Source organism: Canis lupus, chromosome 25 (genome assembly GCF_003254725.2).
Source record: "Canis lupus dingo isolate Sandy chromosome 25, ASM325472v2, whole genome shotgun sequence".
NCBI lineage: Eukaryota > Metazoa > Chordata > Mammalia > Carnivora > Canidae > Canis > Canis lupus.
Window position 1 is genome coordinate 33,017,920 of NC_064267.1, and position 26,604 is coordinate 33,044,523.

General features: G+C 34.4%; 1 protein-coding gene across 2 annotated transcripts in view; it reads right to left on the reverse strand.

Annotated features, from left to right (window-relative positions):
- ADAM7 (ADAM metallopeptidase domain 7) overlaps positions 1–26,604 on the reverse strand; it is a 61,614-nt gene that overhangs the window by 20,519 nt on the left and 14,491 nt on the right. For both annotated transcript variants that reach the window (XM_049101306.1, XM_035718628.2), the window contains exons 4-10: positions 23,438–23,516; positions 22,383–22,459; positions 21,218–21,410; positions 19,049–19,102; positions 14,064–14,135; positions 3,159–3,328; positions 805–889 (exon numbers count right to left, since the gene is read on the reverse strand). In XM_049101306.1, coding sequence (XP_048957263.1) covers positions 805–889; positions 3,159–3,328; positions 14,064–14,135; positions 19,049–19,102; positions 21,218–21,410; positions 22,383–22,459; positions 23,438–23,516 — 730 coding nt within the window. The remainder of the gene's footprint in view (positions 1–804; positions 890–3,158; positions 3,329–14,063; positions 14,136–19,048; positions 19,103–21,217; positions 21,411–22,382; positions 22,460–23,437; positions 23,517–26,604) is intronic.

Sequence of the window (26,604 nt, forward strand, 5' to 3'; positions counted from 1 at the left end):
AGAGACCATTGACTTCATCACATTCCAGTCCTGCCCTAAGTTCTTTTAATTATATAGTGAGATTGGGTAAATGATCTTTTGAGGGTCTCTAACTCTCACATTTTGAAATTCTTTTTTTGTGGCATAGTAATAGTCATTATTGGATTTCTATAAACTCATTCTTACAAACAGCTAAAAATTATTACTAATGTCCTACACAATACACTAAACATTATTGATTTGCCTTTTATATACTAGATATTCAAAGAGGGTAAAAATAAAAAAATATGTGATGTCATATTTTTAGAGTACAGTCTTATATTGCACAGTAGTGGTATGTGATGATGAACAACACTGGTCTACCTTCATTGTTTATCTATACCTTTTATAAGACATTTCTTTTCCTCTTTAATAAAGGAAACATAGCAGTATCATTGTGATATATCTTGGTGGGAATATATGACAGAATGAACATGTTTCCTTTCTTTCTCCTCCTCCTCCTCCTCCTCCTCCTCCTCCTCCTCCTCCCCCTCCCCCTCCCCTTCTTCTTCTTCTTCTTCTTCTTCTTCTTCTTCTTCTTCTTCTTCTTCTTCTTCTTCTTCTTCTTCTTCTTCTTCTTCATTGGCTCCATGCCCAGGCAGAGCCCAACACAAGGCTTGAACTCATGATACTGAGATCAAGACCTGAGCTGAGATCAAGAGTTGGATGCTGAACTGACTGAGCCACAAAGGTACACCTGGTCCCTTTCAATAGGAGACAGAAAATTTATAAAACTTAAATTCAAACTTTGTGATTAAGTTTAATAACAAATAAAACACAGCCTACCTTAACAACACTGGAGGAGTAATAGGGCAGACATATGCCCTCTGAAAAAGAAGTTCCTTGTGCATGTGTGTAGAGCCACTTCCCACTATAAAAAAGATGCAAATAAAAAAAAAGATGCAAATACACTCTTCAGTCTGAGGCAGTAGTTTAATTAACACAAAGATTGAATTGCAATGAATCCTCATAATGCTAGTGACTTTGCACATTAAAATGTCTTTTTTTCCCTGAAGTTCTAGAATTCAGGATGATCTTAATTGTTATTAAGTTCATTTAAAGCTTGTGGCATATTAGAGGGTATTGAATAAATCAGTACAATCTAAAGTTGAAATCCTGAAAAAATAGAACTTAAAAAAATAACGTGAGAGTCCAATTTTACATGGCTTACTCTACACTCAGCTTTAGATAAAACCACTTAAAAGGCCAAAAATTAAGTTAAAAGTGTTTGGAAGGAAAAAATACAGCATAATAACTAGACTCAATACTGAGATTAATTACTTAGCTATAGTTGAAAGTTTTAAAAAATTTTAATCAACCATAGAAACTCATAGAGCATTAGGTAACCATAATCAAACATTTAAAAGAGTTGTCATGTGAACTATCCTTGGATTACCTAAAAAGACAGATATAGATGTATATACTAAGGGAGTCCAGACTTGATACACTTTCGAGAACATTTAGAATTGGACCACTTTAAAGAGCCATCATGAACTGGAAGACCACACTTGAAATATAAGTAAGAAGATTCAAATATGAGAAAGGTGGTCAGGCTAGATGATCCCTTTTAATCTTTAACTCTTTTAATCAAGAAGATACACTTTTAGTCTCAGTGTTTAGCTATGTATCTTGGAGGAATTTAAAATGTCTGTCTTCTTAGACGCTAGAAATCTTGGAATAGAATACTGTGTATAAAGATGAAGCATCAGTGTAATGCAATCTGGATTCTGATTTTGCTCATGGTTACTTAAAACAAAAATCACACACCATGATAATGCCATATATATTATTTCATCACTCATCTATGTGAATATAGATAAGAGGACATACAAGAAACTCAACACATAAGAAATCCCAAATATGATGTCCAATTAGACATTTAGGAGAACTTTCCTCATTTTCCTATTTGCAGACATACTATTGTTGTGAGAAGCTTCTGCTCAGAATGAGGCATTCATGAAAGTAAAAAGTTTTCTGCTTACAGCCATGTATTATTTCTAGACTAATTTATTAAGTATTTTAAAACACATGTCCAAGAAATAGGCAAAGAGGATAATCTTGCCCAAAATAAAGGTTATTATGATATTTTACTTTAATTTCTATAGTTTTAGAACATACTAGTGAATGAATATCTGTGTCTCAGTCAGGTAAAACTATCCCCCTGGATATATATGCTGTGGGCCATCCCAGATATGAAAATCAGAAATGATATGACTTTGGAGGTGTGGTTCACTCTCATCAGTCTGCCAAAGAGCTGGAGCTGACCTCCAACTACAGGTTCTAGAAGGCTCACAGTTCTGAGTTCAAATTGAAAGTTAACATTTAAATAATGCTAAGAAGCATATTTGTAGGCTGTAGGAGAAACACTGCTATTATAGGAAGATGAAGTAGGTAAAGTGGGTACCATTGTTATATAGTAGCTTTAAGGGCACTAGAAGAAATGCTAAAAAACTCCATTGCTCCAAAGCTGTGCTTTCATATTTTAATTAGGATAATAGGACTATGGTTAATGCAAGGTTAAAGTCAATTCAGCTCCACAATTATTTATCTTTTCCTTATAGACTGAGTAGTATGGTTATTTTGAATTACAAAAAATGATTTTAAAATGCCCCCCCCCCCTTTTTAAGAATGACAATATTGTTGATAAATCCAAACCCTTGTTTACTTAGGAATATTAAAGCTGTGGAAGAGATGCTCTTGAAATGCTTTTCATTGGATAAGGACACTTTGTTGAGGGAAAATGTCCAGAGAATGAAGTGCTTTCTCCGAAATGTAGGTTTTGGTGGAGTATTGGAATGGCATAGTGCAGAAGAATAAAAGGAGTTAGTGTTGGATGCTGATAAATAAATCAATTATAAAAGTATATTGCTTACCTAATGACATTTTCAACCCTTCCCAGAAATGTAAATGTGTTATGTTTACTTTCTAGTATTAATCAGTATTAGAAAGAAAGACTATTAAAAAGTTCATTTGGAAATAAAACGAATAAGCAACAACATACTTTTTAAAACAATTGATATTTTGTGACTGTGTACTGTGCAAAAGTCAATTGTTTTAAAAAGTATGTTGTTGCTCATTCGTTTTATTTTCCTTTTTTCTAATCCACCTAGAGTATGCAGAAAAATAGAGCACTTACATACCTGAGTAATAGAACATGATCAAAGTTATTCCTTTTTTTAAGGATTATTTCTTGCCAAGTTGAAAAACGCAATAAGGTGTTTTCTATATTTGAATCTATGTGTACTTTATCTTCATTTGTCCATATTTCAAGTCCAACCAATGTCACATGAATGTCCAAAATTTTATAAATCTGTTCAAAGGAGAAATTAATTTTCACAGAGTCAATTTACAGAAGGATAGTTCATCATTACTATATTCCTCTACAATAAAAAAGTAATAATTTTAACATGTGAAGTACTGTAACAAAAAGTGTAGGCCTTATTTTACAAATGGTTATATTGAAACAGAACGTAGAGTAAATTGCTCAGAATACTGAGTGAATTGCCATGACCAACAAAGAAACTTAACTAAAAAAAAAAGAACAATATGGTTCCCTTTGAATATCATAAACCTTACAGTCACTGGGCTCAAGATGTGTCCAATAAATAATTTAGTAAAACTCTGAGATTATAACTGACCTGAAGATGTGAGTTTACTAACAGTGGCACACAGAGGAATGAATGTTCTTTATCTATCTCTCTATTTAAGTCATTAGTTAGTTCTATGGCAAATTAGAACTGATACTGGCTTTTAAAAAGCAATAGTTTTGTTTGATTTTTGGAGCTACTTTGTTGCCTGAGAAATCTTCTTGGAGACTGCTCAAAACAGATGCAAATAGCTATAGCCCATAGCCTTCTCACTCCATTCCCATTTGCTTTTGTAAACACTAAGTTGGTAGATCCTCTGATGCCAGCACAAAGAAGACAGAATTGAGGCAACTATTAAGAAGATTTTTAGACCAAAAAAATGTTATATCAATTTTATATTTCATAATAGCCAGTACAAAGTAGGCTGAAAGAATGAATGAAGAACTATGAACATTGAGTTAAGAGTAGAAATGAAGAGGTCACTCACTCAGTATTAGTAGAGGATGCAAACAGTTATTAAGAAGTGTGATACATCCTGGGTATAGCAACACTGTGTTAAGTATCTAATTTTCTTAACCTGCATAATATGAATATATTGAATTCTACCTGTCAACATAGTCCAACAAAGTCATTTCATAAGCATGAGAACTAGGCCTCCTTTAAACTCTCATGAAGTTAGACCTTTAGTGAAATCATGATCTCAAATCCATACTGGAACCTATAATGTCTATTCCTTTTGACCCTGACTTTACTGTGGAATAAACCTTATAAGTGAGGTCCCACAGAAACAATTTCTTTTAACCTTGCTCATTGGAATCTCTACAACTCATAAGTGAGCTTTAGGCCCATAAAACTGGGGAAAGTGCAAATGGTAACAAAATTTGTCATCTGTCATCCTATGAATGTACTCTCTTCTAATGAGAAATTATCCTATAAAATAAAACCCTGCTGCATCTATAGAATGCTAGGATGGGTTTGGAGATACCCATTCAGGAAATTGTAAAGAGTTGATTCGTTCTTCATAGTAAAGAAAAAACTTTGAAATTTCCTTTTTTTTTTCAAATATTTTATTTATTTATTCATGAGAGACACACAGAGAGGCAGAGACACAGGCAGAGGGAGAAGCAGGCTCCCCACAGGAAGTCCGATGTGGGTCTTGATCCTGGGATCCCAGGATCATGCCTTGAGCCAAAAGCAGATGCTCAACCACTGAGCCACCCAGGCACCCCAAACTTTGAAATTTCTAAGATAAAAAGGTAAAGGCAATATGAAAGTAAATGAGAGAGGATACAGTAAAATAATGAGTATGTGGAGGATAAAGGACCAGTATGACTTCCCAATCTAAACTGGAAATCTTTAGTAAAAGTTCAGTAATATGCACCCAGTTTTGTATGTATGTTTACTTTGCCAATGGGAACCCAAAGAGAAAGACTGAGTCTTATATTTAGATCGGTGTTAGGGTAGTAATAAAGACAATTGCAAAATATAAGAAACAGACCAAGAGGAGTTTGAGCTGAGAGGCAGAGGAGCAGAGCTGATCAACCCCAGAGCAAAGTCAGTACCAGGCATGAGCCCTTCCACACTACACACACACAGGGGGATTAATTCACACACAAAGCCAAGAGTAGCTCCTGGGATTTCCTGATTGAAGATTGAGAAATTGAGAGTAGCCTAGGCAAGACAACTGAGACATAGCCCCACTCACCATGGGGAGTCTTCTCATTGGATCTGACCAGAAGAGATGGTGACATTCCTGAAAGGTGTGTGAATCAGTGATGGTTTGAGAAAGAAGTGGATAGGTGGAGCTGATTACTTTCAGAAAAAAGCCAATACAGATATTCCTTGATTTTTGAGTTTGTTTTATGCCATTTTGCTTTCACAAAAGATCTACATTAGAATTTGTTTTCACTGGAGAAAAAAAATCTGAAGAAAATTTTTGCTTTCATGAGAAAGGGCAAAAAGGAAAAATAATGCTCAGTGTTTGTTTTGTGGTGAGTCACTATAGAGGCAGCACATACCCTAGGTAGGTGGAACTGCCAAGCTCTTTCTCCAGGAACCATGCTCAGAATCACAGTATCAAGCTGCCATAGATTTGAACTGTGTCTTTGAGCACCAGTACTTTATATCAATTTATTTTGCGCATTTGTTAGCAAGATGTTACCTAAGGTACCAGAAAAGCCTAAAAGAGGTTGTTTTTTGGCTCAAAAACATTCCCATATAAATTAATAGTAATTGTTTCTTTGATTTGTGCTATTTTGGCCTATGAAAGTTTTCTCCTAATATCTGAAATTAGAGCATTCCTGTTAAATCTTTCATAGGAATGCTCTACTTTCAGATATTAGGAGAAACCTATACCAAGTGTGGAGGCTTCCTGAGTTACACACAGGCAGGGGAATTAATTTTTAGCCAAGGCGAGGGTAGTTTCTGGCCCCTTCTAACTGGAGAGCCTCTTTGGGAAATTGAGAGTTGTCTGGAGTCGCTACCCAGGCAAGGAGAATGAGACATAGTCCACCCATGGTGAAGAGAGCCTTTTTGTTCCAACTGACTGAAGTTTGGTAAAACACATGAAAGCTGTGCATCCCAGAAAACTTCAGAAAGGCACAAGAGAAAGGCAGACATAGCCTATAGTTTGCAGAGCAAAGCCAGTGGCCCTGTTTGGCTGCAGCTTTTGGGGTGCAGTTTAGCTTAAGTTAAGACAACAAAGATATAGTCCAGCTTTAAAGCTGCTTTTTCTATTGCACCAGGACAGGGAATCTAACTCATAGTCCTGGTCATCACTGAATATAGTTTTCAGTATGTCCCAGCAGGCAGCCTAACCGGAGCACATGGGAAGGTGTGTAATCCGTTCAACAGCCTTATGTATAGTTGACATTTGGACAGATAGCACAGGCCTTGGCTTCCTCTATAGAACAAAACTGATGTCCTTCTCTGATCAGGGAATTCTGTGCACATTCTGAGCTGTTTTGTGCCCCCAAACAGTGAGTTGTGTAGGCACTGGGCCTTATCCAGGGAAAGTAATTCATAGTTCCATGTATTACTGAATATAGTACTCACTTTCTGGTCTAGTAAGCCTGACTAGAAAATACAGGCAACTGGGGAGCCCATTCTGCATCCTCACTTGGCAAGGGAACCAAGCTTGCAGGGCTATACAACTGTTCTTAGCCAGTGGCATAACTTGCTTCTCCATCCTCAGAGATGAAACTGTTATATCCAAAAATAGACCAGAGTAGAAGCATAGTCTTCTCAAAGACATTATCTGCAGACACACACAGAAACCCAAACAGAGCTGAATGGTAAAGAACTATCTCTGCCAAAGAAAATCTATACATCTGGAAGAATCTCCCAGATTGATATTTTATGTAAACCTCATGATAACCTCAAGGGAAAACTTTCTGATAATTAGATGCATACAATAAAGAAGTCAAAGCATACCTATTACCAATATCAAAGACATCAAAATACAGAAAAGGACAGTAGGATAAGAAATAGGGAAGAATGGATCTACAAAACTAAGAAAACAATTAACAAAATGGCAATAGCGAGTCCCTACCTATCAATAATTACTATAAATGTGAATAAATTTAATTTCCCAATCAAAAGATATAGGGTGGCTGAATGTATAAAAAAGCAAAATCCAACAATATACAGCATACAAAAGACATGTTAGACCTAAAGACACACATACACTGAAAATGAAGGGATGGAAAAAGACATTTCAAGCAAATAATACCCCCCCCAAAAAAGCAAGGGTAACTATGCATATATCAAAGTAGATTTTAAACTAAAAATGGTAAAAAGAGACAAAGATCACTACATGATGATAAAGGGGTCAATATATCAAGAAGACATAATTGTAAGTATTTATGTGCCCAATATTGGAAAATCTAAATATAAAAAGAAAAACTAAAAGAACTGAAAGGATAAATTAAAAAAAATGTTTTAATACTCCACACTGAACAAGGGATAGATCATCCAGACAGAGAATCAATAAGCAAACAGTGCATTTGTACAATACTCTAGTCCTAACTGATATATACAGAACATTCTATCTAACAATAGCAGAATACATATTCTTATGTGCACATATTTTTTAGAATATATCATATGTTAGGTTTTATTTTTTTTTATATGTTAGGTTTTAAAACAATTCTTAGCAAATTCAAAAATCATTAAAAAATCATACCAAGTATCTTTTCTGAACATAATGGTATAGAACTAGAAACCAATAATAAGAGGAAAACTAGAAACATGTGAACTAAACAACACTCTCCTGAACAATTAATGGATCAAAGAAGAAATTAAAGGAGAAATAAAAGAGCTTCTTAAGACAATGAAAATGGAACACAATGTGAAGAACTTATGGGATATAGCAAAAACAGTTCAAGAGGAAAGAAAGTTCATAACCATAAATGCCTACATTAAGAAATAAGAAACATCTGAGGTAAACAACATAACTCTACACCTTGAAGAATTATATATTAACAGCAACAACAGAAACAGAGTCCAAACATAGCCAAAGAAAGGAAATAATAAAGATTATAGGAGAAATAAATGAAGTAGAGAACAGAAAAACATTGTAAAAGATTAGCTAAACTAAGGGTTGATTCTTTAAAAAGATGAAGAAAATGGACACATCCTAACTAGACTAAGGAAAAAGAAAAGGGACAAAGATCAACAAAATTATAAATGAAAAAGGAGATTACAATGGATACCACAGATATTTAAAAGATAAGAGGCTGCTATGCACAACTATATGACAAAAAACTGGACGCCTAGAAGAAATGCAAATATTCTTGGTACTATATAATGTACCAAGATCAAATCAGTAGAAATAGAAACTCTGAATAGACTAATTACTAGTAAGGAGATTGAATCAGTAATCAACAATATTCTAATGAAGAAAAGTCCAGGACCAGTTAGCTTTACTAGATCAAACATTTAAAGAATTAATATCATTCTCAAACTTTTCCAAAACAATCAAAGAGAAGGAAACACTTCCAAACTCATTGCACAAGACTAGCATTAGCCTGATACCCAAATCAGAAAAGGATATTATCAGAAAAGAATACTGCAGGCTAATACCTCTGATGAGTATAAATGCAAAAGTTCTCAATAAAATACTGCCAAACTGAATTCAGCAACACATTAAAAGAATCATTCACATGATCAAGTGAAATTTATCCCTGAGATGTGAGGATCATTCAACATAAGTAAACCAATGAATGTGATACATTAATAGAATCAAAGAAATGAATCATAAGAATCATATCTCAGCTTGGCAGATTAATTTCATTTGTTATTTAAAAAAAAACTTTTAACAAATTAGGCATAGAAGGAACATATCTCAACATAATCAAGGCCATATATGACAAACCCATCTCTAATATCATGCTCAGTGGTGACAGGCTGAAAACTTTTCCTCTAAAATCAAGAAAGGGGAACCTGTGTGGCTCAGTTGGTTAAGAATCCAACTCTTGATTTTGGCTCAGGTCATGATCTCGGAGTCATGATATCAAGCCTTGTTTCAGGCTTCACACTGGACATGGATCCTACTTAAGTTTCTCTCTCTCTCTCTCTCTCCTCTCTTCAATCTCTCTCTCCCCCTCTGCCCACTCCCTGACTTTCATGTTCTCTCTCTCTTTCTCTCTCTCTCTCTCTCTCTCAGAAGAAGAAGAAGAAAAGAAGAAGAAAGGAAAGAAAGAACAAAAGTGTCCACTCTTACCATCCTTATTCAATATAGTACTAGATGTCCTACTTAGAACAATCAGACAAGAAAAAGATTAAAGGTATCAGAATTAGTAAGAAAAGAGTAAACCTGTCTCTATTTGCAGCCATGATTTTATATATAGAAAATCCTAAAGACAACCAAAAATGATTAGATGTAATCAATGGATGCGTAAATTTGCAGGGTACAAAATTAACATGCAAACATTTGGTAGCATTTATATACAATAACAAAGAAATTTCTGAAAAAGAAGCAAAGAAATTGATCCCATATCCATGAACATCAAAAACAATAAAATTTGGGCAGCCCGGGTGGCTCAGCGGTTTAGCGCCGCCTTCGGCCCAGGCTGTGATCCTGGAGACCCGGGATGGAGTCCCTCGTTGGGCTCCCTGCATGGGGCCTGCTTCTTCCTCTGCCTGTGTCTCTGCTTGTGTCTCTACCTCTGTGTGTGTGTCTCTCATTAATAAATAAATAAAATCTTAAAGAAGAACAATAAAATTTTAGGAATAAATTTAACTACGGAAGTGAAAGATGTCTATACTGAAAATGAGAGGTTGATAAAAGAAATCAAAGAAGACACAAATAAATGCAAAAATATCCCCTGTTCATAGACTGGAAGAATTAATATTGTAAAAATATCAATACTACTGAAAGCATTTATATACTCAATGCAATCCCTATCAAGATTCCAATGACATTTTTTAAAGAAGTAGAAAAAATACTACTCAAGTTTATATGGAACACAAAACACTTCAAATAGCCGAAGAAATCCTGAGAAAGACAAACAAAGCAGGAGCATCACACTTCCTGATCTTAAGTTATAAATCTACAGTCATCAAAACAATATGGTACTGGCATATAAACATACAAATAGTTTAATGGAACATTATCAAGAGCCCAAATAAATCCAAGCAAACAGTCAACTAATATTTTTTTAAAGATTCATTTATTTTAAGAAATTCATTTATTTATGAGAGAGAGAGAGTCGAGGGGAGGGGCAGAGGGAGAAGGAAAGAGGAAGTGGACTCCCCACTGAGCACAGAGACATGTGGGGCTTGATCCCAAGACATGGAGATGGTGATCTAAGCTGAAACCAAGAGTCAGAAGTTCAACTGACTGAGCCACTCAGGCACTCCTAGGGTCAACTAATCTTTGACAAGGAAGTCAAGAATACTCAATGGACAAAGACAATCTCTTTAATAAATGGTACTGTGACAATTGGGTATTCACATATAAAAGAATGAAACTGGATTCTTAACTTATACCACTCACAGAAATTAACTCAAATGGATAAAAACATAAATTGAGTTTTACCATGATAATTATGGAAGAAAACAGAAATAAAGCTCCTTGACATGGGTCTTAGTAATGATTATTGAGATATGATGCCTAAAGCACAAGCAATGAAATAAGAAATAAACAAGTGGGACTGCATCAAACTAAAAAGCTTCCGCACAGCAAAGGAAACTAGTAAAAGAGTGAAAAGACAAATTATGGAATGTGGAAAAATATTTACAAGCCATATATCTGATAAGGGGTTAATATCCAACACATATAAACAACTTAGCAACCTAGTAGCAAAAGAAAAAAAATTCTAATTCCAAAATGGGCAAAGTACCTGAATAGACATTCCTTCAAAAGAATACATGAAAGGTCAACAAGTGCATGAAAAGATTTTCAACATCTCTGGTCACTAGGATAATGTAAATTAAAATCACAATGACATAACATCTCATGCTTCTTAGAATGGCCATCATCAAAAAGACAAGAAAGAACAAATGCTGGTATGGATGTAGTGAAAAAAAAAAAAAAAAAAAGAACCCTTGAGCACTGTTGGTGAGATTGTAAATTGATATAGCCATTATGGAAAACAGCATGGATATAGCATTATGGAAAACCTCAAAAAATTTAAAAATTGAACTATTATATGATCCACAATTCCACATGTATATTGATATATTACTACTACAGTAGGTTCAGCTAACAAATCAAAGGAATATATCAAAGGAAACAAAAGCACCAATTCAAAGAGATATCTGCACCCCTATGTTTATGCCAGCATTATTAAATAGTCAAAACATGAAACAGTCTAAGTGTCCAATAATGGATGAATGGAAGAATTTATAGTAGCCATATAAAATGAAATATTATTCAGCCATAAAAAAGCAAGGATATCCTACCATTTTTTATAATATAGATTATCCTGGAGGATATTATGCTAAGTGAAATAAATCAGACAGAGAAAGACAAACACTATATGATCTCACTTATATATGGAATGAAAAAAAATTCTTAGGAAAAGTGATCAGACTTGTGGTTACCACAGGTGGGGTATGGAGAGAAGGGGAAATTAGAGGAAGGGGGTCAAAAGGTACAAACTTCCAGTGATAAGTAAGTACTAGAAATGTACAATATGATGACTACAGCTAACCCCGCTAAATGATAGATAGGAAAGTTGTTAAGAGTAGATACTTAGAGGTCTTATCGCAAGGAGATTTTTTTTCCTTTATTCTTTTATTTTTCTTTTCTTTTCACTACACATATATGAGAAGATGGATGTTAGCTGAACCTACTGTGATAATCATTTCACAGTTTATGTTAAACCATTGGTGCTGTATGCCTTATAAACAGTGCATGTCCATTATTTCTCAAATAGAACTGGAAAAATGCTTTAGCAGCCTCTATGGTTAGGAGAAAAGATAGTTACAAAAACTAAAAGCATTATCGGAAAAATAAGATCAGACCCAAGTCACAAATAAACTTACAAAAGCCCTTATCAATCAATCAATAAAAAGAAACAGGTGAAACACTATTCCATTCCACATTGCTTCTACACTATTCCATTCCACATTGATTCTACCTTTTAGAAAAATATGAGGAGGATTTTTAATTTCCGTACACATAGTTTTAAAGTTCAGAGAAGTTCTACTTCTGGCTAAGATGTATAAAGTTGGAAAGAATGTTGCTTCTACCCTGACAAAAAGAAAAAGCCGGAGAATCTACAACATCATATCTTATCAGACCATAAGTTAATTGAGGTAACAGTGCAAATGAGTAGCCCAAAATCTAAGGGAAGATTTCCTCCTTTGGGGACAGATAGTACTAGAGCATCTCCCAGTGGCAGAGCATGATAAAAAGAGATGCTGAGCCAAGAATAATTGTAAAGAATTGCTAAAGGGCATGCGTGGGATAAAATGAGAGTATAGGACCTTCTGAAAATATAGATACAAGGAATTTCACACCTATGCTCAGACTCTTCATGAGCCTCCTCTGGATGCGCATGAAACCGTGGAGGGTGGAGTAAGAGACTGGAAATAACCTCCCCTTGTGTATAGGCCTGGAGGATGGGAGAAGCTGTTGCTTTGGGAACATCTTTAAACCCACCAGATTCTTGCTCTCCAGAAAGAAACAAAAGCATTAAACTGCTGTATGACTTTCAGCAAGTATTTTTTTTTTCTGTTCTAATCTTATTTCTTCTTTCCCTGTGCTGTGGGCTTAGTTTGTTCTTTTTGTAGTTCCTTAAGGTATAACATTGTTGTTTATTTGATATTTTCTTTTTAATTGATGTATGTATGCATTTACATCTATAGACTTTCCTCCTGGAACTGCTTTTATTGGATCCCATAAGTTTTGGTATGTTTTGCTTCCATTTTTGTTAGTATCAAGATATATTTTTATTTTACCTTTCTTTTATTCTTTGATCCATTTATTGTTCAGGAGTGTGTTCTTTAATTTCCACATATTTATAAATTTTCCAGTAATCTTGTCATTGTACTTGATATAATTTCTTTCTTTTTGAATTTGTTCAAAGATTTGCTTTGTGGACCACTATATAATATATACTATGAAATATTCCATCTGATCTTGAGAAGAAATGGTGTATTCTGTTTCTCTTGGATGGAATGTTCTGTATATACCTGTTGGCTTCATTTGGCCTATAGTGTTGTTCAAAACCACTCTTTATTGATTATCTGTCTGGATGACATATCCATTGTTGAGAGTGGGGCTTTTTTTTTTTATGCTCCCAGAACTCAAATGAAAGCTGATTGTTGCTGAAAGAAGGGGAAAGAAAAAAAAAAAAAAAAAGCCTTCTACCCCTGGAGAAGAAGCAGGAAGGAGGAAACCTAGGGGCAGAACATTCAATGTCTCCTACCAATGAAGGAAGAGCACAAACAGAATAATTTACCCAAAGACCCATGGACAGAGCTTTTATAAGACAGGATAGATCAGGGCAATAAAATGTCCCGGTCCCATAACTAGGGTAGTAATTACTGAGTGACCAACAAGAATAGATTACTATTGAAGAAGAGATAAGAATGTAAGTGGAGACAATTGAGCACTGGTCCTTGATAAAGGCCTGAAGTTGAGGGCAAACAGAAACAATCTCTCCAACAATGCTAGGGCAGGGATTTTAAATGCATTAGTGGATTTGATTTATGTACAATAAATATTCAAGTCTTTATACAGAGCTTTATAAAATTTGTGATTAGTAATCAATATTTGAAAACGTCTTAAATATTAAATGTCATTTACTTAGAAAACCAAAACGTCAGTGCTGGTTAATTTATTGCTGTGAATTTTTCAGTGGATTTTGGCTAATTATTCCACATGGTAAAAAATTTATGTTTTGGGCTATCTCAATACCAAAGTTACCACAAAATCCAGCAGCCACCTATCTTAAAATCTTCTTCCATTTGCATTTTTAGCTTGATTCAAGCTGTAGCAGATCTTACCATGTTGACAAAATTGACCATTCCCCAAATTCTGTTCCTCAGCTTACTGAGAGGAGAACTATTCCTGCGATACTGGAAATAAAACATCAGTTCAACATTCATTAATAATAGGACATAAATAAAAACTCAACAAAATACTTCTCTCAATATGAGACATTTTCAAGAAAAAAATTATTGGCATTCTTTCTGGTCAGGTAAAAATGGGCAATTTATGCAGAATTATATTTTTGATATAAAATAACTACATAAAGCAGTTTCTAAGGACAAGGTTCAGTTTAAGGTTTTCTTCATAACTTTATCCCCCTTTCACATTACAATATATTACAGTACATTGATTTATTAAACTAACTGATAAGTGTCCTTTAGAGTCCATATTTATCATGGTGGTGAAACAAAACTTCTTAAAGCTCCATAGAAACCATTGTATTGTAAATAAACCAGAAACTTTTATCAGTCCCTCTATGTCCATGTTGTCACAAATTAAGGAATGTAATCAAGTACCATCCTAGAGCCAGAGATGTGATGGAGAAGTGCAGGAAATTGTGGCTCCCCCTTCTATTTAGGGAAAGCCTGAGAGGATGAAGTAGACTTTCCTTCTGTAGACTATTCTGCTTTTTTTTTCCTTTCTACAAATGGAATTTACATTTGTGCCATGAGGATCTTCTTCTTAGCATTATCAACTTAGCCTGATAAATTATACTTTATAATGACAAAAGTATCCCATAGGGATAAATGCAAATGATCAAACTTGTTTTATAATAAAAATTAAAAGAAGCATGGCTTTTCTGAATCTCGTAAGTGTCCTTAGTTACTATTCCACTGCTCTCCTGTTATCTCACGTACCTAAATACCTCAAAGATATAACTTTAGACTCTCTTCACTTCTCATCTCTCATTCTTTACACAACCTACTACTATTCATTGGTTCAACTGCCTCTATTCCATTAAAACTATTCTCGACAGGAACATAAATGTCCTCCTAGTTATCCAATCCATTTGAACACCTTTTCCTCATCTTCCTGGTCATCTTGTTTACCTTTAATATTGACCATTTTCTCTTTAAAGAAATTTCTTAACACCTTGGTTGCTAATACCCTATTACTTCTAGTGTTTTATTGTGCAGAGTTTCCTTTTTTCCACCATCCCCCTTAAATTCTGGATGGCAAATATAGTTTCACACCCGAATTCTTGGTGACCAATTGGTAGTGCTTGCCTAAAATACACATTTGAGAGATTATGAGCCTATCTTGGAGGTCATAGGGATAAGGTACTTTAATCACTGATTTCCATCCATGGGCTAAGGGAAAGAAAGTGATATGGGGTCTTTGCATTCTTATTGACAAGCTTTCATTATATAGCTAGTCTTCCCCAGTATAAAGACACTTGTGTTCTGCTTATTCTTTCAACTTGCTAGGTCTGGGTGTATACATCCATATCCTTACTCTACTTAGCCGCTTAAAATTCATCACAGTGTCTTCAAGATATGTAAATACATTGAAATATTTCCCAAAAGTTGCCTTTAGTTTTCTATTCTATCTTACGAGAATACACTAACTCTACATTGTTCTTGCTGTTGCCCTTTATACTCAGCTAACACATACATGTATGCATGTGTGCATATATTACTCAGATAACTATAAATATTTATAATACTCAGAATCTAGCATATTAATAATTCATTAAATGAAAATGGATGATTTTCTATAGGAACTACTCCAAAAATTAACCTCCTTAATATCTAAAGACAATATTAAGGCAGCAAATGTGATAGGTATGCATGTATAAGTCCAGTTTAATCCCCTAAAGTCATATCAAGCAAACTTTTACCTGGTAAATATTAAATTTAACAAATTGTTCTTACTTCTTATTAATAAATTATTATTAAGAAAGCATATTTTAACACTCTTTAAAAGTGAATTAATATGTTCTCATAAACATGTTAATGTAAGCCTAAGTAGCACTTAAATTTTATCAATTTCCTTTTTAAAAAAATAAGTAGCTGTAGTTTCTGCTTTTCAAAAAAATGCAACAATTTTGTGTCTTCCTTTTAAATTAACATAGATCTCATTTATTTTGTCTTATTGTAATGGCTAAAATTTTCAGTTAATCTATCAAAAGAAAATATATTGACAGTGAAAACAAATGTATCTTATTCTCACTTTTGGAGAAAAAAATTCCAACATTTCATTATTAAGTTTTATATATATATATATATATATATATACAGGATAGAATGATTTTGGTAAATATTCTTTATTTTTTTCCATTCTTACTTGCTAAGAGTTTTATTGAGAATATTTGGGATGATTGCTTTACTAAAATAAACCATTGCCATGTAAGTTTTTTTTGGATATGTTCAGGATTGGGTTTGAAAATATTTTTAGGATTTTTGTAGTTGTGTTTGTAAGTGAAATTGACTTATAATTTTAATTTGTTATTTGGAGTTGTTATCAAAGTCATCATAAATTGTCACAGTAAATCCCCTCAAGAAATCAATCTTCTAGATGTCTATATCCTTATATATTTCCCTCCTACATCAATTCTAGGCTTGGCTGTATGGCTTCCTTTGGCTAATAAGACATTAATAAATGTACAAGCAGAAGCTTGAAAAGCTCTTATACATTGAAGCCTTGAGTCTTTCTTGATATTTGGATGCCCAGTTGTGATGTGAGAAGCACAGTCTAGCCCACTGCGTATGTAGCCAACTGAAACCCAATACTACATACCAGACAAGTGTCTGAGGCCATTTTTACACCAGCCAGTTAGCGCAGTGGAACTAGATTACTACAGTTACATAAGTAGACCACACTAAGTTTGGGGTAGTTTGTTACACAGTGTAAACAACTACTATGAAGATTATAATAACTTTATAACATGTGTGAAGAATTTTTCCTCTTTTCCTATTCTTCAGAGCAGTTTGTAGAAGATAGGATTATCTTATAGGAAATTTGGTAAAATTTGTGTTTAAATGCATGTGGGTCTAGTGTTTATTTGTTGATAGACTTGGGCTAGTTTATTTTTTAAATTTTTTTTAAAACCTTTTCAGAGTTTCCTATTTCTTCTCACGTCATCTTGGTAGTATTTTGCTGCATGCATCCACTCATAAATGTATTGGCATAAGTTGTACATATATTTTCTAATGATGTATAACCTCTACTGTATTCATAGTTATGCTTTCTTTTTATTTATAATTATATTTGTAGTTCCATTTTCTCTTTTTTTTGAAGGTGCCATTTATTTTTTAAATTTTTTCAAGATTTTATTAAATTCAAGTTAGTTCTCATATAGCGTAGTGTTAGTTTAAGGGGTAGAATTTAGTGATTCTAAACAACACTCCGTGACTTCTATTTTTTTCTTAATAAATATTGTCAGAGATTTCTCTATTTCAGAAATGACTTCAAGGAATGAGCATTTGGCTTTGTTGATCTACCATTTATTTCTTTTTGGTTTGTGTCTTAAAATTTTACACATTGTTAAAACTATTTTCTTTATATTTTTTGGATTCATTTTTAACTTTTCCAGTTAGACTCCTAGTTCATTAAATTTTTCTTTCTCTTTTTTTCTTTCTCTTTAATAGAAATGTTTAAGTCTATAAATATCCTTCAAAATACTGCTACTCCATCTGCATCTAAACAATTTTTTCCATACCAATCTTTTATTTCTGCTGTTCTAAGTTTTTCATAATTTCAGATTTGATTTCTTTATTCAATTAATATTTGAAAGTGTATTTTGCTTTAGATTCCAAACCAATGATCTTTTATTGGTTTAGTAACAATTTTTGTTACAACTTCCACTTTGGTTATGCTTTTTAAAAAAGGTGTTCTTTATTATATACCTATTCCTTTCTATTTATTTTTACTTCCTTTGTGGACAAATACCAGTTTAATTTTTGAAAGTATTTTATCTGCACTTGGAAAGAGTATCTATCTATCTATCTATCTATCTATCTATCTATCTATCTATCTATATATATAGAGAGAGTCTATTTTGTGGATGCAGGATGTTCCATCAACTGATTAGATTAAAACTATATTTATGGGCTCAAATATTTTCTTTTTTTTTTTTTTTTTGATTTTTTGCTACTTGATCTAAAATTTCCTGATAGAGGGGAAGAAAACCCCAGATTCTCCCTGTAACTCTTTTATTTTTTGTTTTAATATCTTTTCCTACTCTATTGTTAAGTGTATAATCTCAAATATCAGTGGATAATTTTCAGTTCTTGGAGAGCTTATTCTACTTTCTATTATGTTGGTTGACACTTCCTCATGTGATTAGTTTTATCTTGGATTATGAGCCTGTCTTTATAGGACACTTTTGACTTGAGCTTTGATAGTTTATCAAGTTTCTAATCACCTTTACGTTGAAAGCTTTGCTTAGCATTTCTGTATCTAAAGAAATATATATCATGTTCCACATCATTGCATGGCGCAAGTTTCGGATTTCTGCTTTCTCATGCTTAATATGTTCCCTACCCATTGCTATAGACAAACAGAACATTTTCTCTTTGCAGTTTCATTGGAAAGGGATTATCCAGTTCCCTTTTCAGAGATGCAGCAGCTCTTTATGGCTCTGGGAATAATGCAATATGTTCTATATATTACATGTCACCAAGCTTTTGAATTTTACACATTGCTCTGACAGAGATTCTCTTCTCATTTTTAGGACTTGGAGATTTCCTGTGTTTTCTTCTGAACTAAACTATAGGTTGTGCACTTATTTATTTTATGTATACATAAAATTTGTATACATTGTTCATCATTTCCATATGTTCATAATAGGGAGGAAAATTCTCTTTTGACTTAGTCCACTATACTGCCAAAGGACCTTATCACCTCTTACATAATTCTGTTTGGGGAAGCTAAAAACAAGATTGAGCCAAAAATGGAATTCTGATTAAAATACTTTTTTCTCCTTTTTTTTTTGTTTAGAATCACAGCTATGTTTTATAAGCATGAATGAAGAGCAAATGTTCATCTGAAAACTTACCACGTTATTATCAGCGACAATGAACAGTTCAACATACTTTTCTTTATGAATCCTCTGGAAATTTATGAAAAATTTAATAAAGTATGGTTAATGTTCCTCATTTTAATGTTTTAAGTTAGTTTTCCTGGTAAGAAATGTTAATATTATTGATACAGGAAGGTAAGGTACAGGAGTATAATTAATAATTCCAAGAATTTATCAAATAAAACCCAATATATTATTAATACATATGACCCTGTACATCAGATTTTTAAAAACCTAAAACAACATTCTATATTTGAATACCCTTCCTTTCTTTCTTTAGCCTTTCAGGTGAAATAAAAATTATATTTATTGCAACATTACTTAACAATAGCTAAGATAAGAAAGCAACCTAAGTGTCTGTCAATAGATGGAAGGACATAGAAAATGTGGTATACACACACATACAAATATTATGCAGGCATAAAAAGGATGGAATGTTGCCATTTGAAGCAATATGGATGGATCTAGAGGGTATTATACTAAGTGAAATAAGTCAGACTGAGGAAGACTGCTAGTATATGATTTCACACTTATGTGGAATCTAAAATTCAAAACAAATGAGTAGACAAACAAATGAAAACTAGAATCAGGCCTATAACTACAGAGAACAAACTGATGGTTGCCAGAGGGAAGCAGGGAGGAGTAGTGATGGGCAAAACAGATGAAAGGGAATGGGAGACACAGACTTTCAGTTATGGAATAAATAAGTCATTGAATAAGAGGCAAAGCATAGGAAATATAGTCAATGATATTGTAGCATTGTATGGTGACAGATGGTAGCTACACTCACTGCAAGTGCAGCATGATGTATGGAGAAGTTGGAGATGTTGAATCACTATGTTGTATACCTGAGATTAATGTAACATTGTGTGTTAGTTTATACTCTAAATAAATAAATAGAAGGGTTATAAATAAGAATAATGAATACAATTTTTAATGCTTAGTTTTATCTCATGTATAAAGTAAATGCCTACTAGGTAGCTCCTATAAAAAGGATTTATCAATAGTGAAGAGCAAAACATAAGACTGACCAGCTAATAGGACTGACTGTATTCCTTCTACTTTTCTCCTACTTTCCAATCTCCTACTGTACAGTAGCCTGAATTCCAAGAAATGTATAAAAGTTTCTAATTATAGGGATCCCTGGGTGGCGCAGCGGTTTAGCGCCTGCCTTTGGCCCAGGGCGCGATCCTGGAGACGCCGGGTCGAATCCCACATCGGGCTCCCGGTGCATGGAGCCTGCTTCTCCCTCTGCCTATGTCTCTGCCTCTCTCTCTCTCTCTGTGACTATCATAAATAAATAAAAATTTTAAAAAGTTGCTAATTATAGATCTTTTATTTTATAAATCACCAACACCAGAAAATTCTGGTTTTAGCTCTCAGTGTTATGCCTTGAGGTGCATGCATACCCTCTAAGTAAAACCGGAAGCATATCGTACAAAGATCTAAGTGATTTTTTTGTGTGAACTAAGTATGTATTTTAACAGTTAGTTGATTGAATCAATCAGAAACATTTGTTAGGCATCTAGTAAGTTTCTGACACTATCTGGACCAAGAATATTTGAAGAAGAGGGGTACTTATAGATCTTAAAGGCTAACACTGAGTGGAGATTTGAGGTGATTAGAACTAGTACAGGAAAGCCTAAGACACAGAGGGCTCTGATTGTGCAATTATCCCACCAGAAATTGAAGTTGCTATTACTCTTATAATTGTGCTTAATAATTCATAATTAGAGCATTTGGATGATGAGAGGGGGAGACCCTGACTTATCATGAACACACTCCCCAAAAACAAAAATGTCAGTGAAGATGAGGGAAGACAGTATTTAGGAGAGGTTTCCTGACATTGCAAATTTCATCCTTTCCAAACATTTATTGTCTTAATGCCATAAATCTATATGTATGGTTGTAAATATTCCCCATTCTTAAAATTGATGGGACAAACTGAGATTTACTGTAGGGAATGAACATTTTCTATGTTGATTTAAAAAAAAGTTTGATTTACATTTTAGATTTTAAACAATGAAGATTCAAACTCAGGTAGCATATGTACTTCATTAGTTCAGCTCATATCTCTGTTTTGAAATCAAAAAGCAAATGAGACATTTTCCTGGCATTAAGATGATTTAAAGATAAAGCACTTACTTCTATTTTGAGGTCTTCCATGATTTTAATATCATCCTTTGGATCATTTTTCCTTGTAAAATTGAGTTCTGTACAAGAATAATTGGCAGCATACTGCATCTTTGGATTATATCTGAACACCAAATGTTGTCCCTCATCTGAATATTTCACTGGTTCAATGAGGTACCTTTGGTCATATACCCTGAAGAATCCCCTATGGAAAATGGGAATGTGATGTACATTTAAGATCTATTCCATTTTACTTCTATATTTCTCACAATATTCTTCTGTTCCATTTTATCAACTTTGTCTATTTAAGAATGGAAACTATAAGACCAAAGTCTCATGAGCATGTAGTCAGGTACTGGGAATGATAAAAAGATGAGGTTATTGTGGCCTTTGAATTAATAACTTTCGTAAGAATGAAATCATCTAAATTTTCAGAAATTTGACAGTCCGATCTCTACTTTGAAATCTCAGAGTTCTAGCAAACATTTGTGAATTTTTATGTCCATCATGCATTAATTGTAAATACGTAAAAGTAAAATACTATTATCCAGAAGTTTTGTCATCAAAGATATTCTTATTCTGAATATATTGGGATCTACTCAAGTGAAGTACTCATTCATGTATGAGTACTTCACACATGAAGGTGGAAATTTCTTATTCTTCTACCCTCTACCTCCTTCCTTTCTTACCCTTAAGACCAAGATCTACAGAGAACTGAAATAGGCTTTACTTCTGACTTTAATTTCTAAGGACTCTAAACTCCCGATAATTAAAATGGTGTGAAATGTTGTGTGGTAGGAAATTACAGGGCTAGAAGTTAGGAAGCCTGGTTTTTGGGTTGAGTTCTATCACCGGTAAGACTGAATGCTCAGAGGCAAGTCTCTGATTTCAGTGTCTATAACATGAGAGGACAGGCTAGATGATTTCCAGCAGTCTTACAACTTGAATCCCTTGATCGTATACTGAAAAACTTGTCTTGCTTAAAGCTGTGCATTAGACATCTTTTTCTCAAAAATTAACATAAACGATGGGCCAGAATGTATACTTATGCTGAAAATACACAGTAGTTTTTTCCCATTAATTTTTCTATTTAAAGAGTTGTTAGAGAGATGAGAAGGAAATGTCTCTGAAAATCCATTATGAAAATTTATAAATAAAATAGATACTTGTCCAATACCTCAGACCATTACATGTGCTGATACTGGCAGCAGAATCAAATTCATGTATGATGGATCCTTGGTAAAAACAGTGATCCTAAAATAGATGAAGAGGCTATCGAATAAATATATATATATTTATATTACATAAATTATAATATACGCATATTTTGTGTTTATAATATACCAACATTTCATTCTCACAAATTGTACACATACTCATTCATGTATTCATTCATTGTCTTCTGTCATTTGGAAATTTTGAAATGCCTTTAGAATCCTTTTAATCGCATGATTACATTGTGTTAAGCAGTATATGGATTCTTCCCTCGCAAATTTAGCAGTTTATTAGTTTATGAATCCAGCCTTAGAAATGTGACCGTTTCCTTATAAATATTTCTTTTTATTAAACCCATTCTAAAATTCCTACCAAACTACCCTTATGTTATTATTATAGTTTTCCTACAGTTGCCTATGAAATATGCCAATGTTTTTGATGATTGCTAAAATTAGATTTTACTCTCCAACCAGGTCCCCTCAAGTCTCCTACTGTTGTGCTTCAGTCAAGTTAGTATCCTTGTCATTCCCTACTTGGTGCTCTGTCTACAGTGGTTCTGTCAAGGTAATCACGTTTTCCATTATATCCATCTCTTCAACTCCTGCCTATGTGTGGCCCTTCCCATGGGATCTCAGACCCTCACAGGCCAACAACCATCCTTTGCATAAAAGAATGTTGAACATCAGACTATCTTATACTCCTTTTGTGTCCTGCCCTACGTACCCTTCCTCCAGACTTAGTACCATTTTGAGTATATAGAAGTCAGTTTAGTAAAGAAAAATACATTAACAGTCATTGATTTGTTAATAATCAGCTTCCTTTTAGAGTTTGGAGGGTCATGTTTTCTATTCTAGGATAACTCAGTGACAAAATTCAATCAATATTCATTCCTGACATAATATTTTCTTTTTTTTTCCTGACATAATATTTTCTGAAGCTGCTTATGAAGTTAGATTGGGTTTCAAAATCACATGAGGAAATTTCAGGAAAGAGATGTGGGAAGGTTCCATAAGATACCGTGGTGGAAGGATAGCTGGTGATCATCTCTCCTTTTGTGGAGTAGTAAGTTTCACTGTAATTTAAGCCTAGGAACTCCCTGGAAAAGAGGGCAGAGAGGTAGTGAGATTTACTCATTCTATAAAGTCACCCAATAAAACCAGTTATGGAGAGAGAAGTCTCTAGACTGCTTTCAAATCTCAGTAAGTTCCTTTTGTGCTAAAAACACATAAGCAAAATCAATCCTGTTCAGATGAAAAAACCTTCTACCTGGACTTCATGGTATGGTAAACACTTGAAGAAACTGAAAAAGATTCTGGTAGTTTTAGCCAAGGTAACAACTTGAGATGAACCTAGAGAAAATGTTACCTAAGTAAAAATAATATATAAATATATTTTATACAAAATATATTTGACACATGTCATATATACATACACTATACATATTTTATTTTTTTTAAGATTTTATTTGTTTATTCATGAGAGACACAGAGAGAGGCAGATACACAGGCAGAGGGAAAAGCAGGCCCCACCAGGTAGCCCGATATGAGCCTCGATCTTGAGTCTCCAGGATCACTTCCTGGGCTGAAGGTGGCGCTAAACCGCTGAGCCACCTGGGCTGCCCCACTATACATATTTTAAAATACATTAACCCAACAGCTATATATTTAGATAAAAGAAATATGTACTAATAATAGTAAATTTAGAAAACATGGAAAAGTACCAATGAAATTGTCCTGAATTCTCACCATAGAGAAATACCTCTGTTAATATTTTCATGTAATTCTTCATAGTTTTTTCTCTGCACAAGTAAAGGGCATTCTGAGTGATCGTAGAGTAACCAGTGCTCTCCCACATCTCCTGTATCAAACCCATGGGTATCCTCACACTGAGAATTAAGATTGTATATGTCAACTCCCTTGGCCAACTCCCTTGGCCACCTCCCTTGCCCTTGTTGCCTTCACCATCTGGGGCAGCCTGGGGCCCCCCAACAGCCTTTGACCTGCTGAAAAGCATCTGGCTGGTAGCCACACCGCCCCCTCCACGTCCCTGGGGGATTGGGCCACAACTGCCCCTGCCTCAGCCACCATCACCCTTGCTGCCTGGAACCTCTGCCCTGGACTGGAGTCCCAGCCCCCCGTGCCCCACTGCCCAGCCTCTCCTGGGTAGTGGCCCAGAGCAGCCCAGAGGCCTGGTCTTTTCCACCCATGAGACTGTACTGAGGCAGCTGGACAGGAGACAGGAAACCAGCACTCCTAATCACCTCAATAAAGTACCTTCTAAAAAAAAAAAAATTGTGAAATTTTGCCCTGAAAAACAGACCTTTGAAACTCATGACAGAAACATTAGTTTTTAAAGTCAAGACTTTTGGAATACATGAACTAGGGTTTATGTTTCCAAATTATAAAAATGAAGAGCTCAGGGCAGTCTTCCTATACATAGGAGATCAACAATAGTAAAAAAGAAGCCAGGCTACAACACTGACCAAGTAAAAAGTCTGGTGGAAGGGAATGGATGGAGGAAATATGATGATGGAATGTGACTGTTTATCTGGAGTAAATGTGACTGCACACAGAGATAACACAGAAGCAGGGATTGTCAGCATCAAAGACTTCCTGATGTGCCCCAAACCTATTCCTAGAATCAGGAAAAGGATAGGCATAGAGTTATTCCCCCTGTCAAGACTGTCAACTTTTCATTCAATGGCACACTATAAGTTGCTTGAAAAGAAGTTTGTTTAGAATTCCGCTATCTGGTGAGATTTCTGACGACAGCCAATAGGCTGCTTATTTCCTACTCAGTAAGAAGACCCTGTACTGTGCTCTGAAATTCACTTAGTTCTGTCTGAATTACCCCATGTGGATAATAACAATTCCATTTTAACATTCATGAGTCCGGAAGAAGAAAAGTGTAATATTGACTCTATTGGACATGAAATGGTGATAGAGTAGAGAAAGCCCTAGTATCAGTACCATTACTTGGGTTTGACGGAATGGAATGAGCTCAAAATCACTTTTGAGAGGTAAAACATATACTGTGTTATATGAACAAGAAAAACAAACAGACAGTTATGTAGTTATAAATGCATAAACATGTTCATTATTAAAATTGACATCATTCTCTCTACATAGCTGTTTATCCAAGCCTTCCTTTAATTATCTCATAAATATGCATTTAACAACAGATTTTTATAAAACAAGATTAAGGAAATATTTAACCTGAATTAAAAATATCCACCTGTGCCTTTTTACTTGTCTTTCCTCAGAGAGCTGGCATAACAATGAGAATTTGCTCTAATAGAGCAGAATTGGTAGATTTCTCTTCATGCCCACATTCCATGAACATAGCTTGTCTCATCCTTGGTAAGTCCTAAATAGGTAGGATTATGTGTTCTGCATGCAGCCAGGATGTGCATTTAAGCTTAGGGACTGAATCATAGTGGGGATCACTCTCTTTTCCCCCCAAAGTATATTGAAAAACATCATTTTCTTATAAAACAACAGATCCTATTTTTTTTTAATTCATGAATACAAAGTACGACCCACTCATTTTGAAATAATCACCCACTCACAGGTAGTTACAGAGATAGCATAGCAGAGTCTGGTGTCTGTGTACACTTCATTCAGTCATATCTTACACAACTATAGTACAATAACAAAACCAGATATGTGCACTAGTACAATACATGTGTGTGCATTTCTGTGTTATTTTATCATATATGTGGATTTCTGTTATACCCCTGCAATCAAGATACAGAACTATTCCACCAGAAAAATCTCCCTCATTGCTATCTCTTTATAATCCCTGACTTCTCGAACAACATCCTTAATTCTTAACAATACTTCAAAACAACCAATCTGTTTCCCAGCCTTACAATTTTGTCATTTTGAGAATGTTTTATCAGCAGAATCATATGTTATATGACCTTTGGTATATGACATATGGTTTGCCTTCTTTTCCCCATTCAGCATAATGCCCTAATGATCCACGGGAGCTGTTCCATTTCATGCTGGGTAGTATTCCATACTATGGATTTACTACAGTTTGCTTAACCATTCACTTGTTGAGGAGCTCTGAGTTGCTTCTAGTTTAAGGATATCATGAATAAAGCTGTAAACATTTGTGTACAGCTATCTGTGTGAATGTAGGTTTTTTACTTTTCTGAGATAATACCCGGAAGTACAATT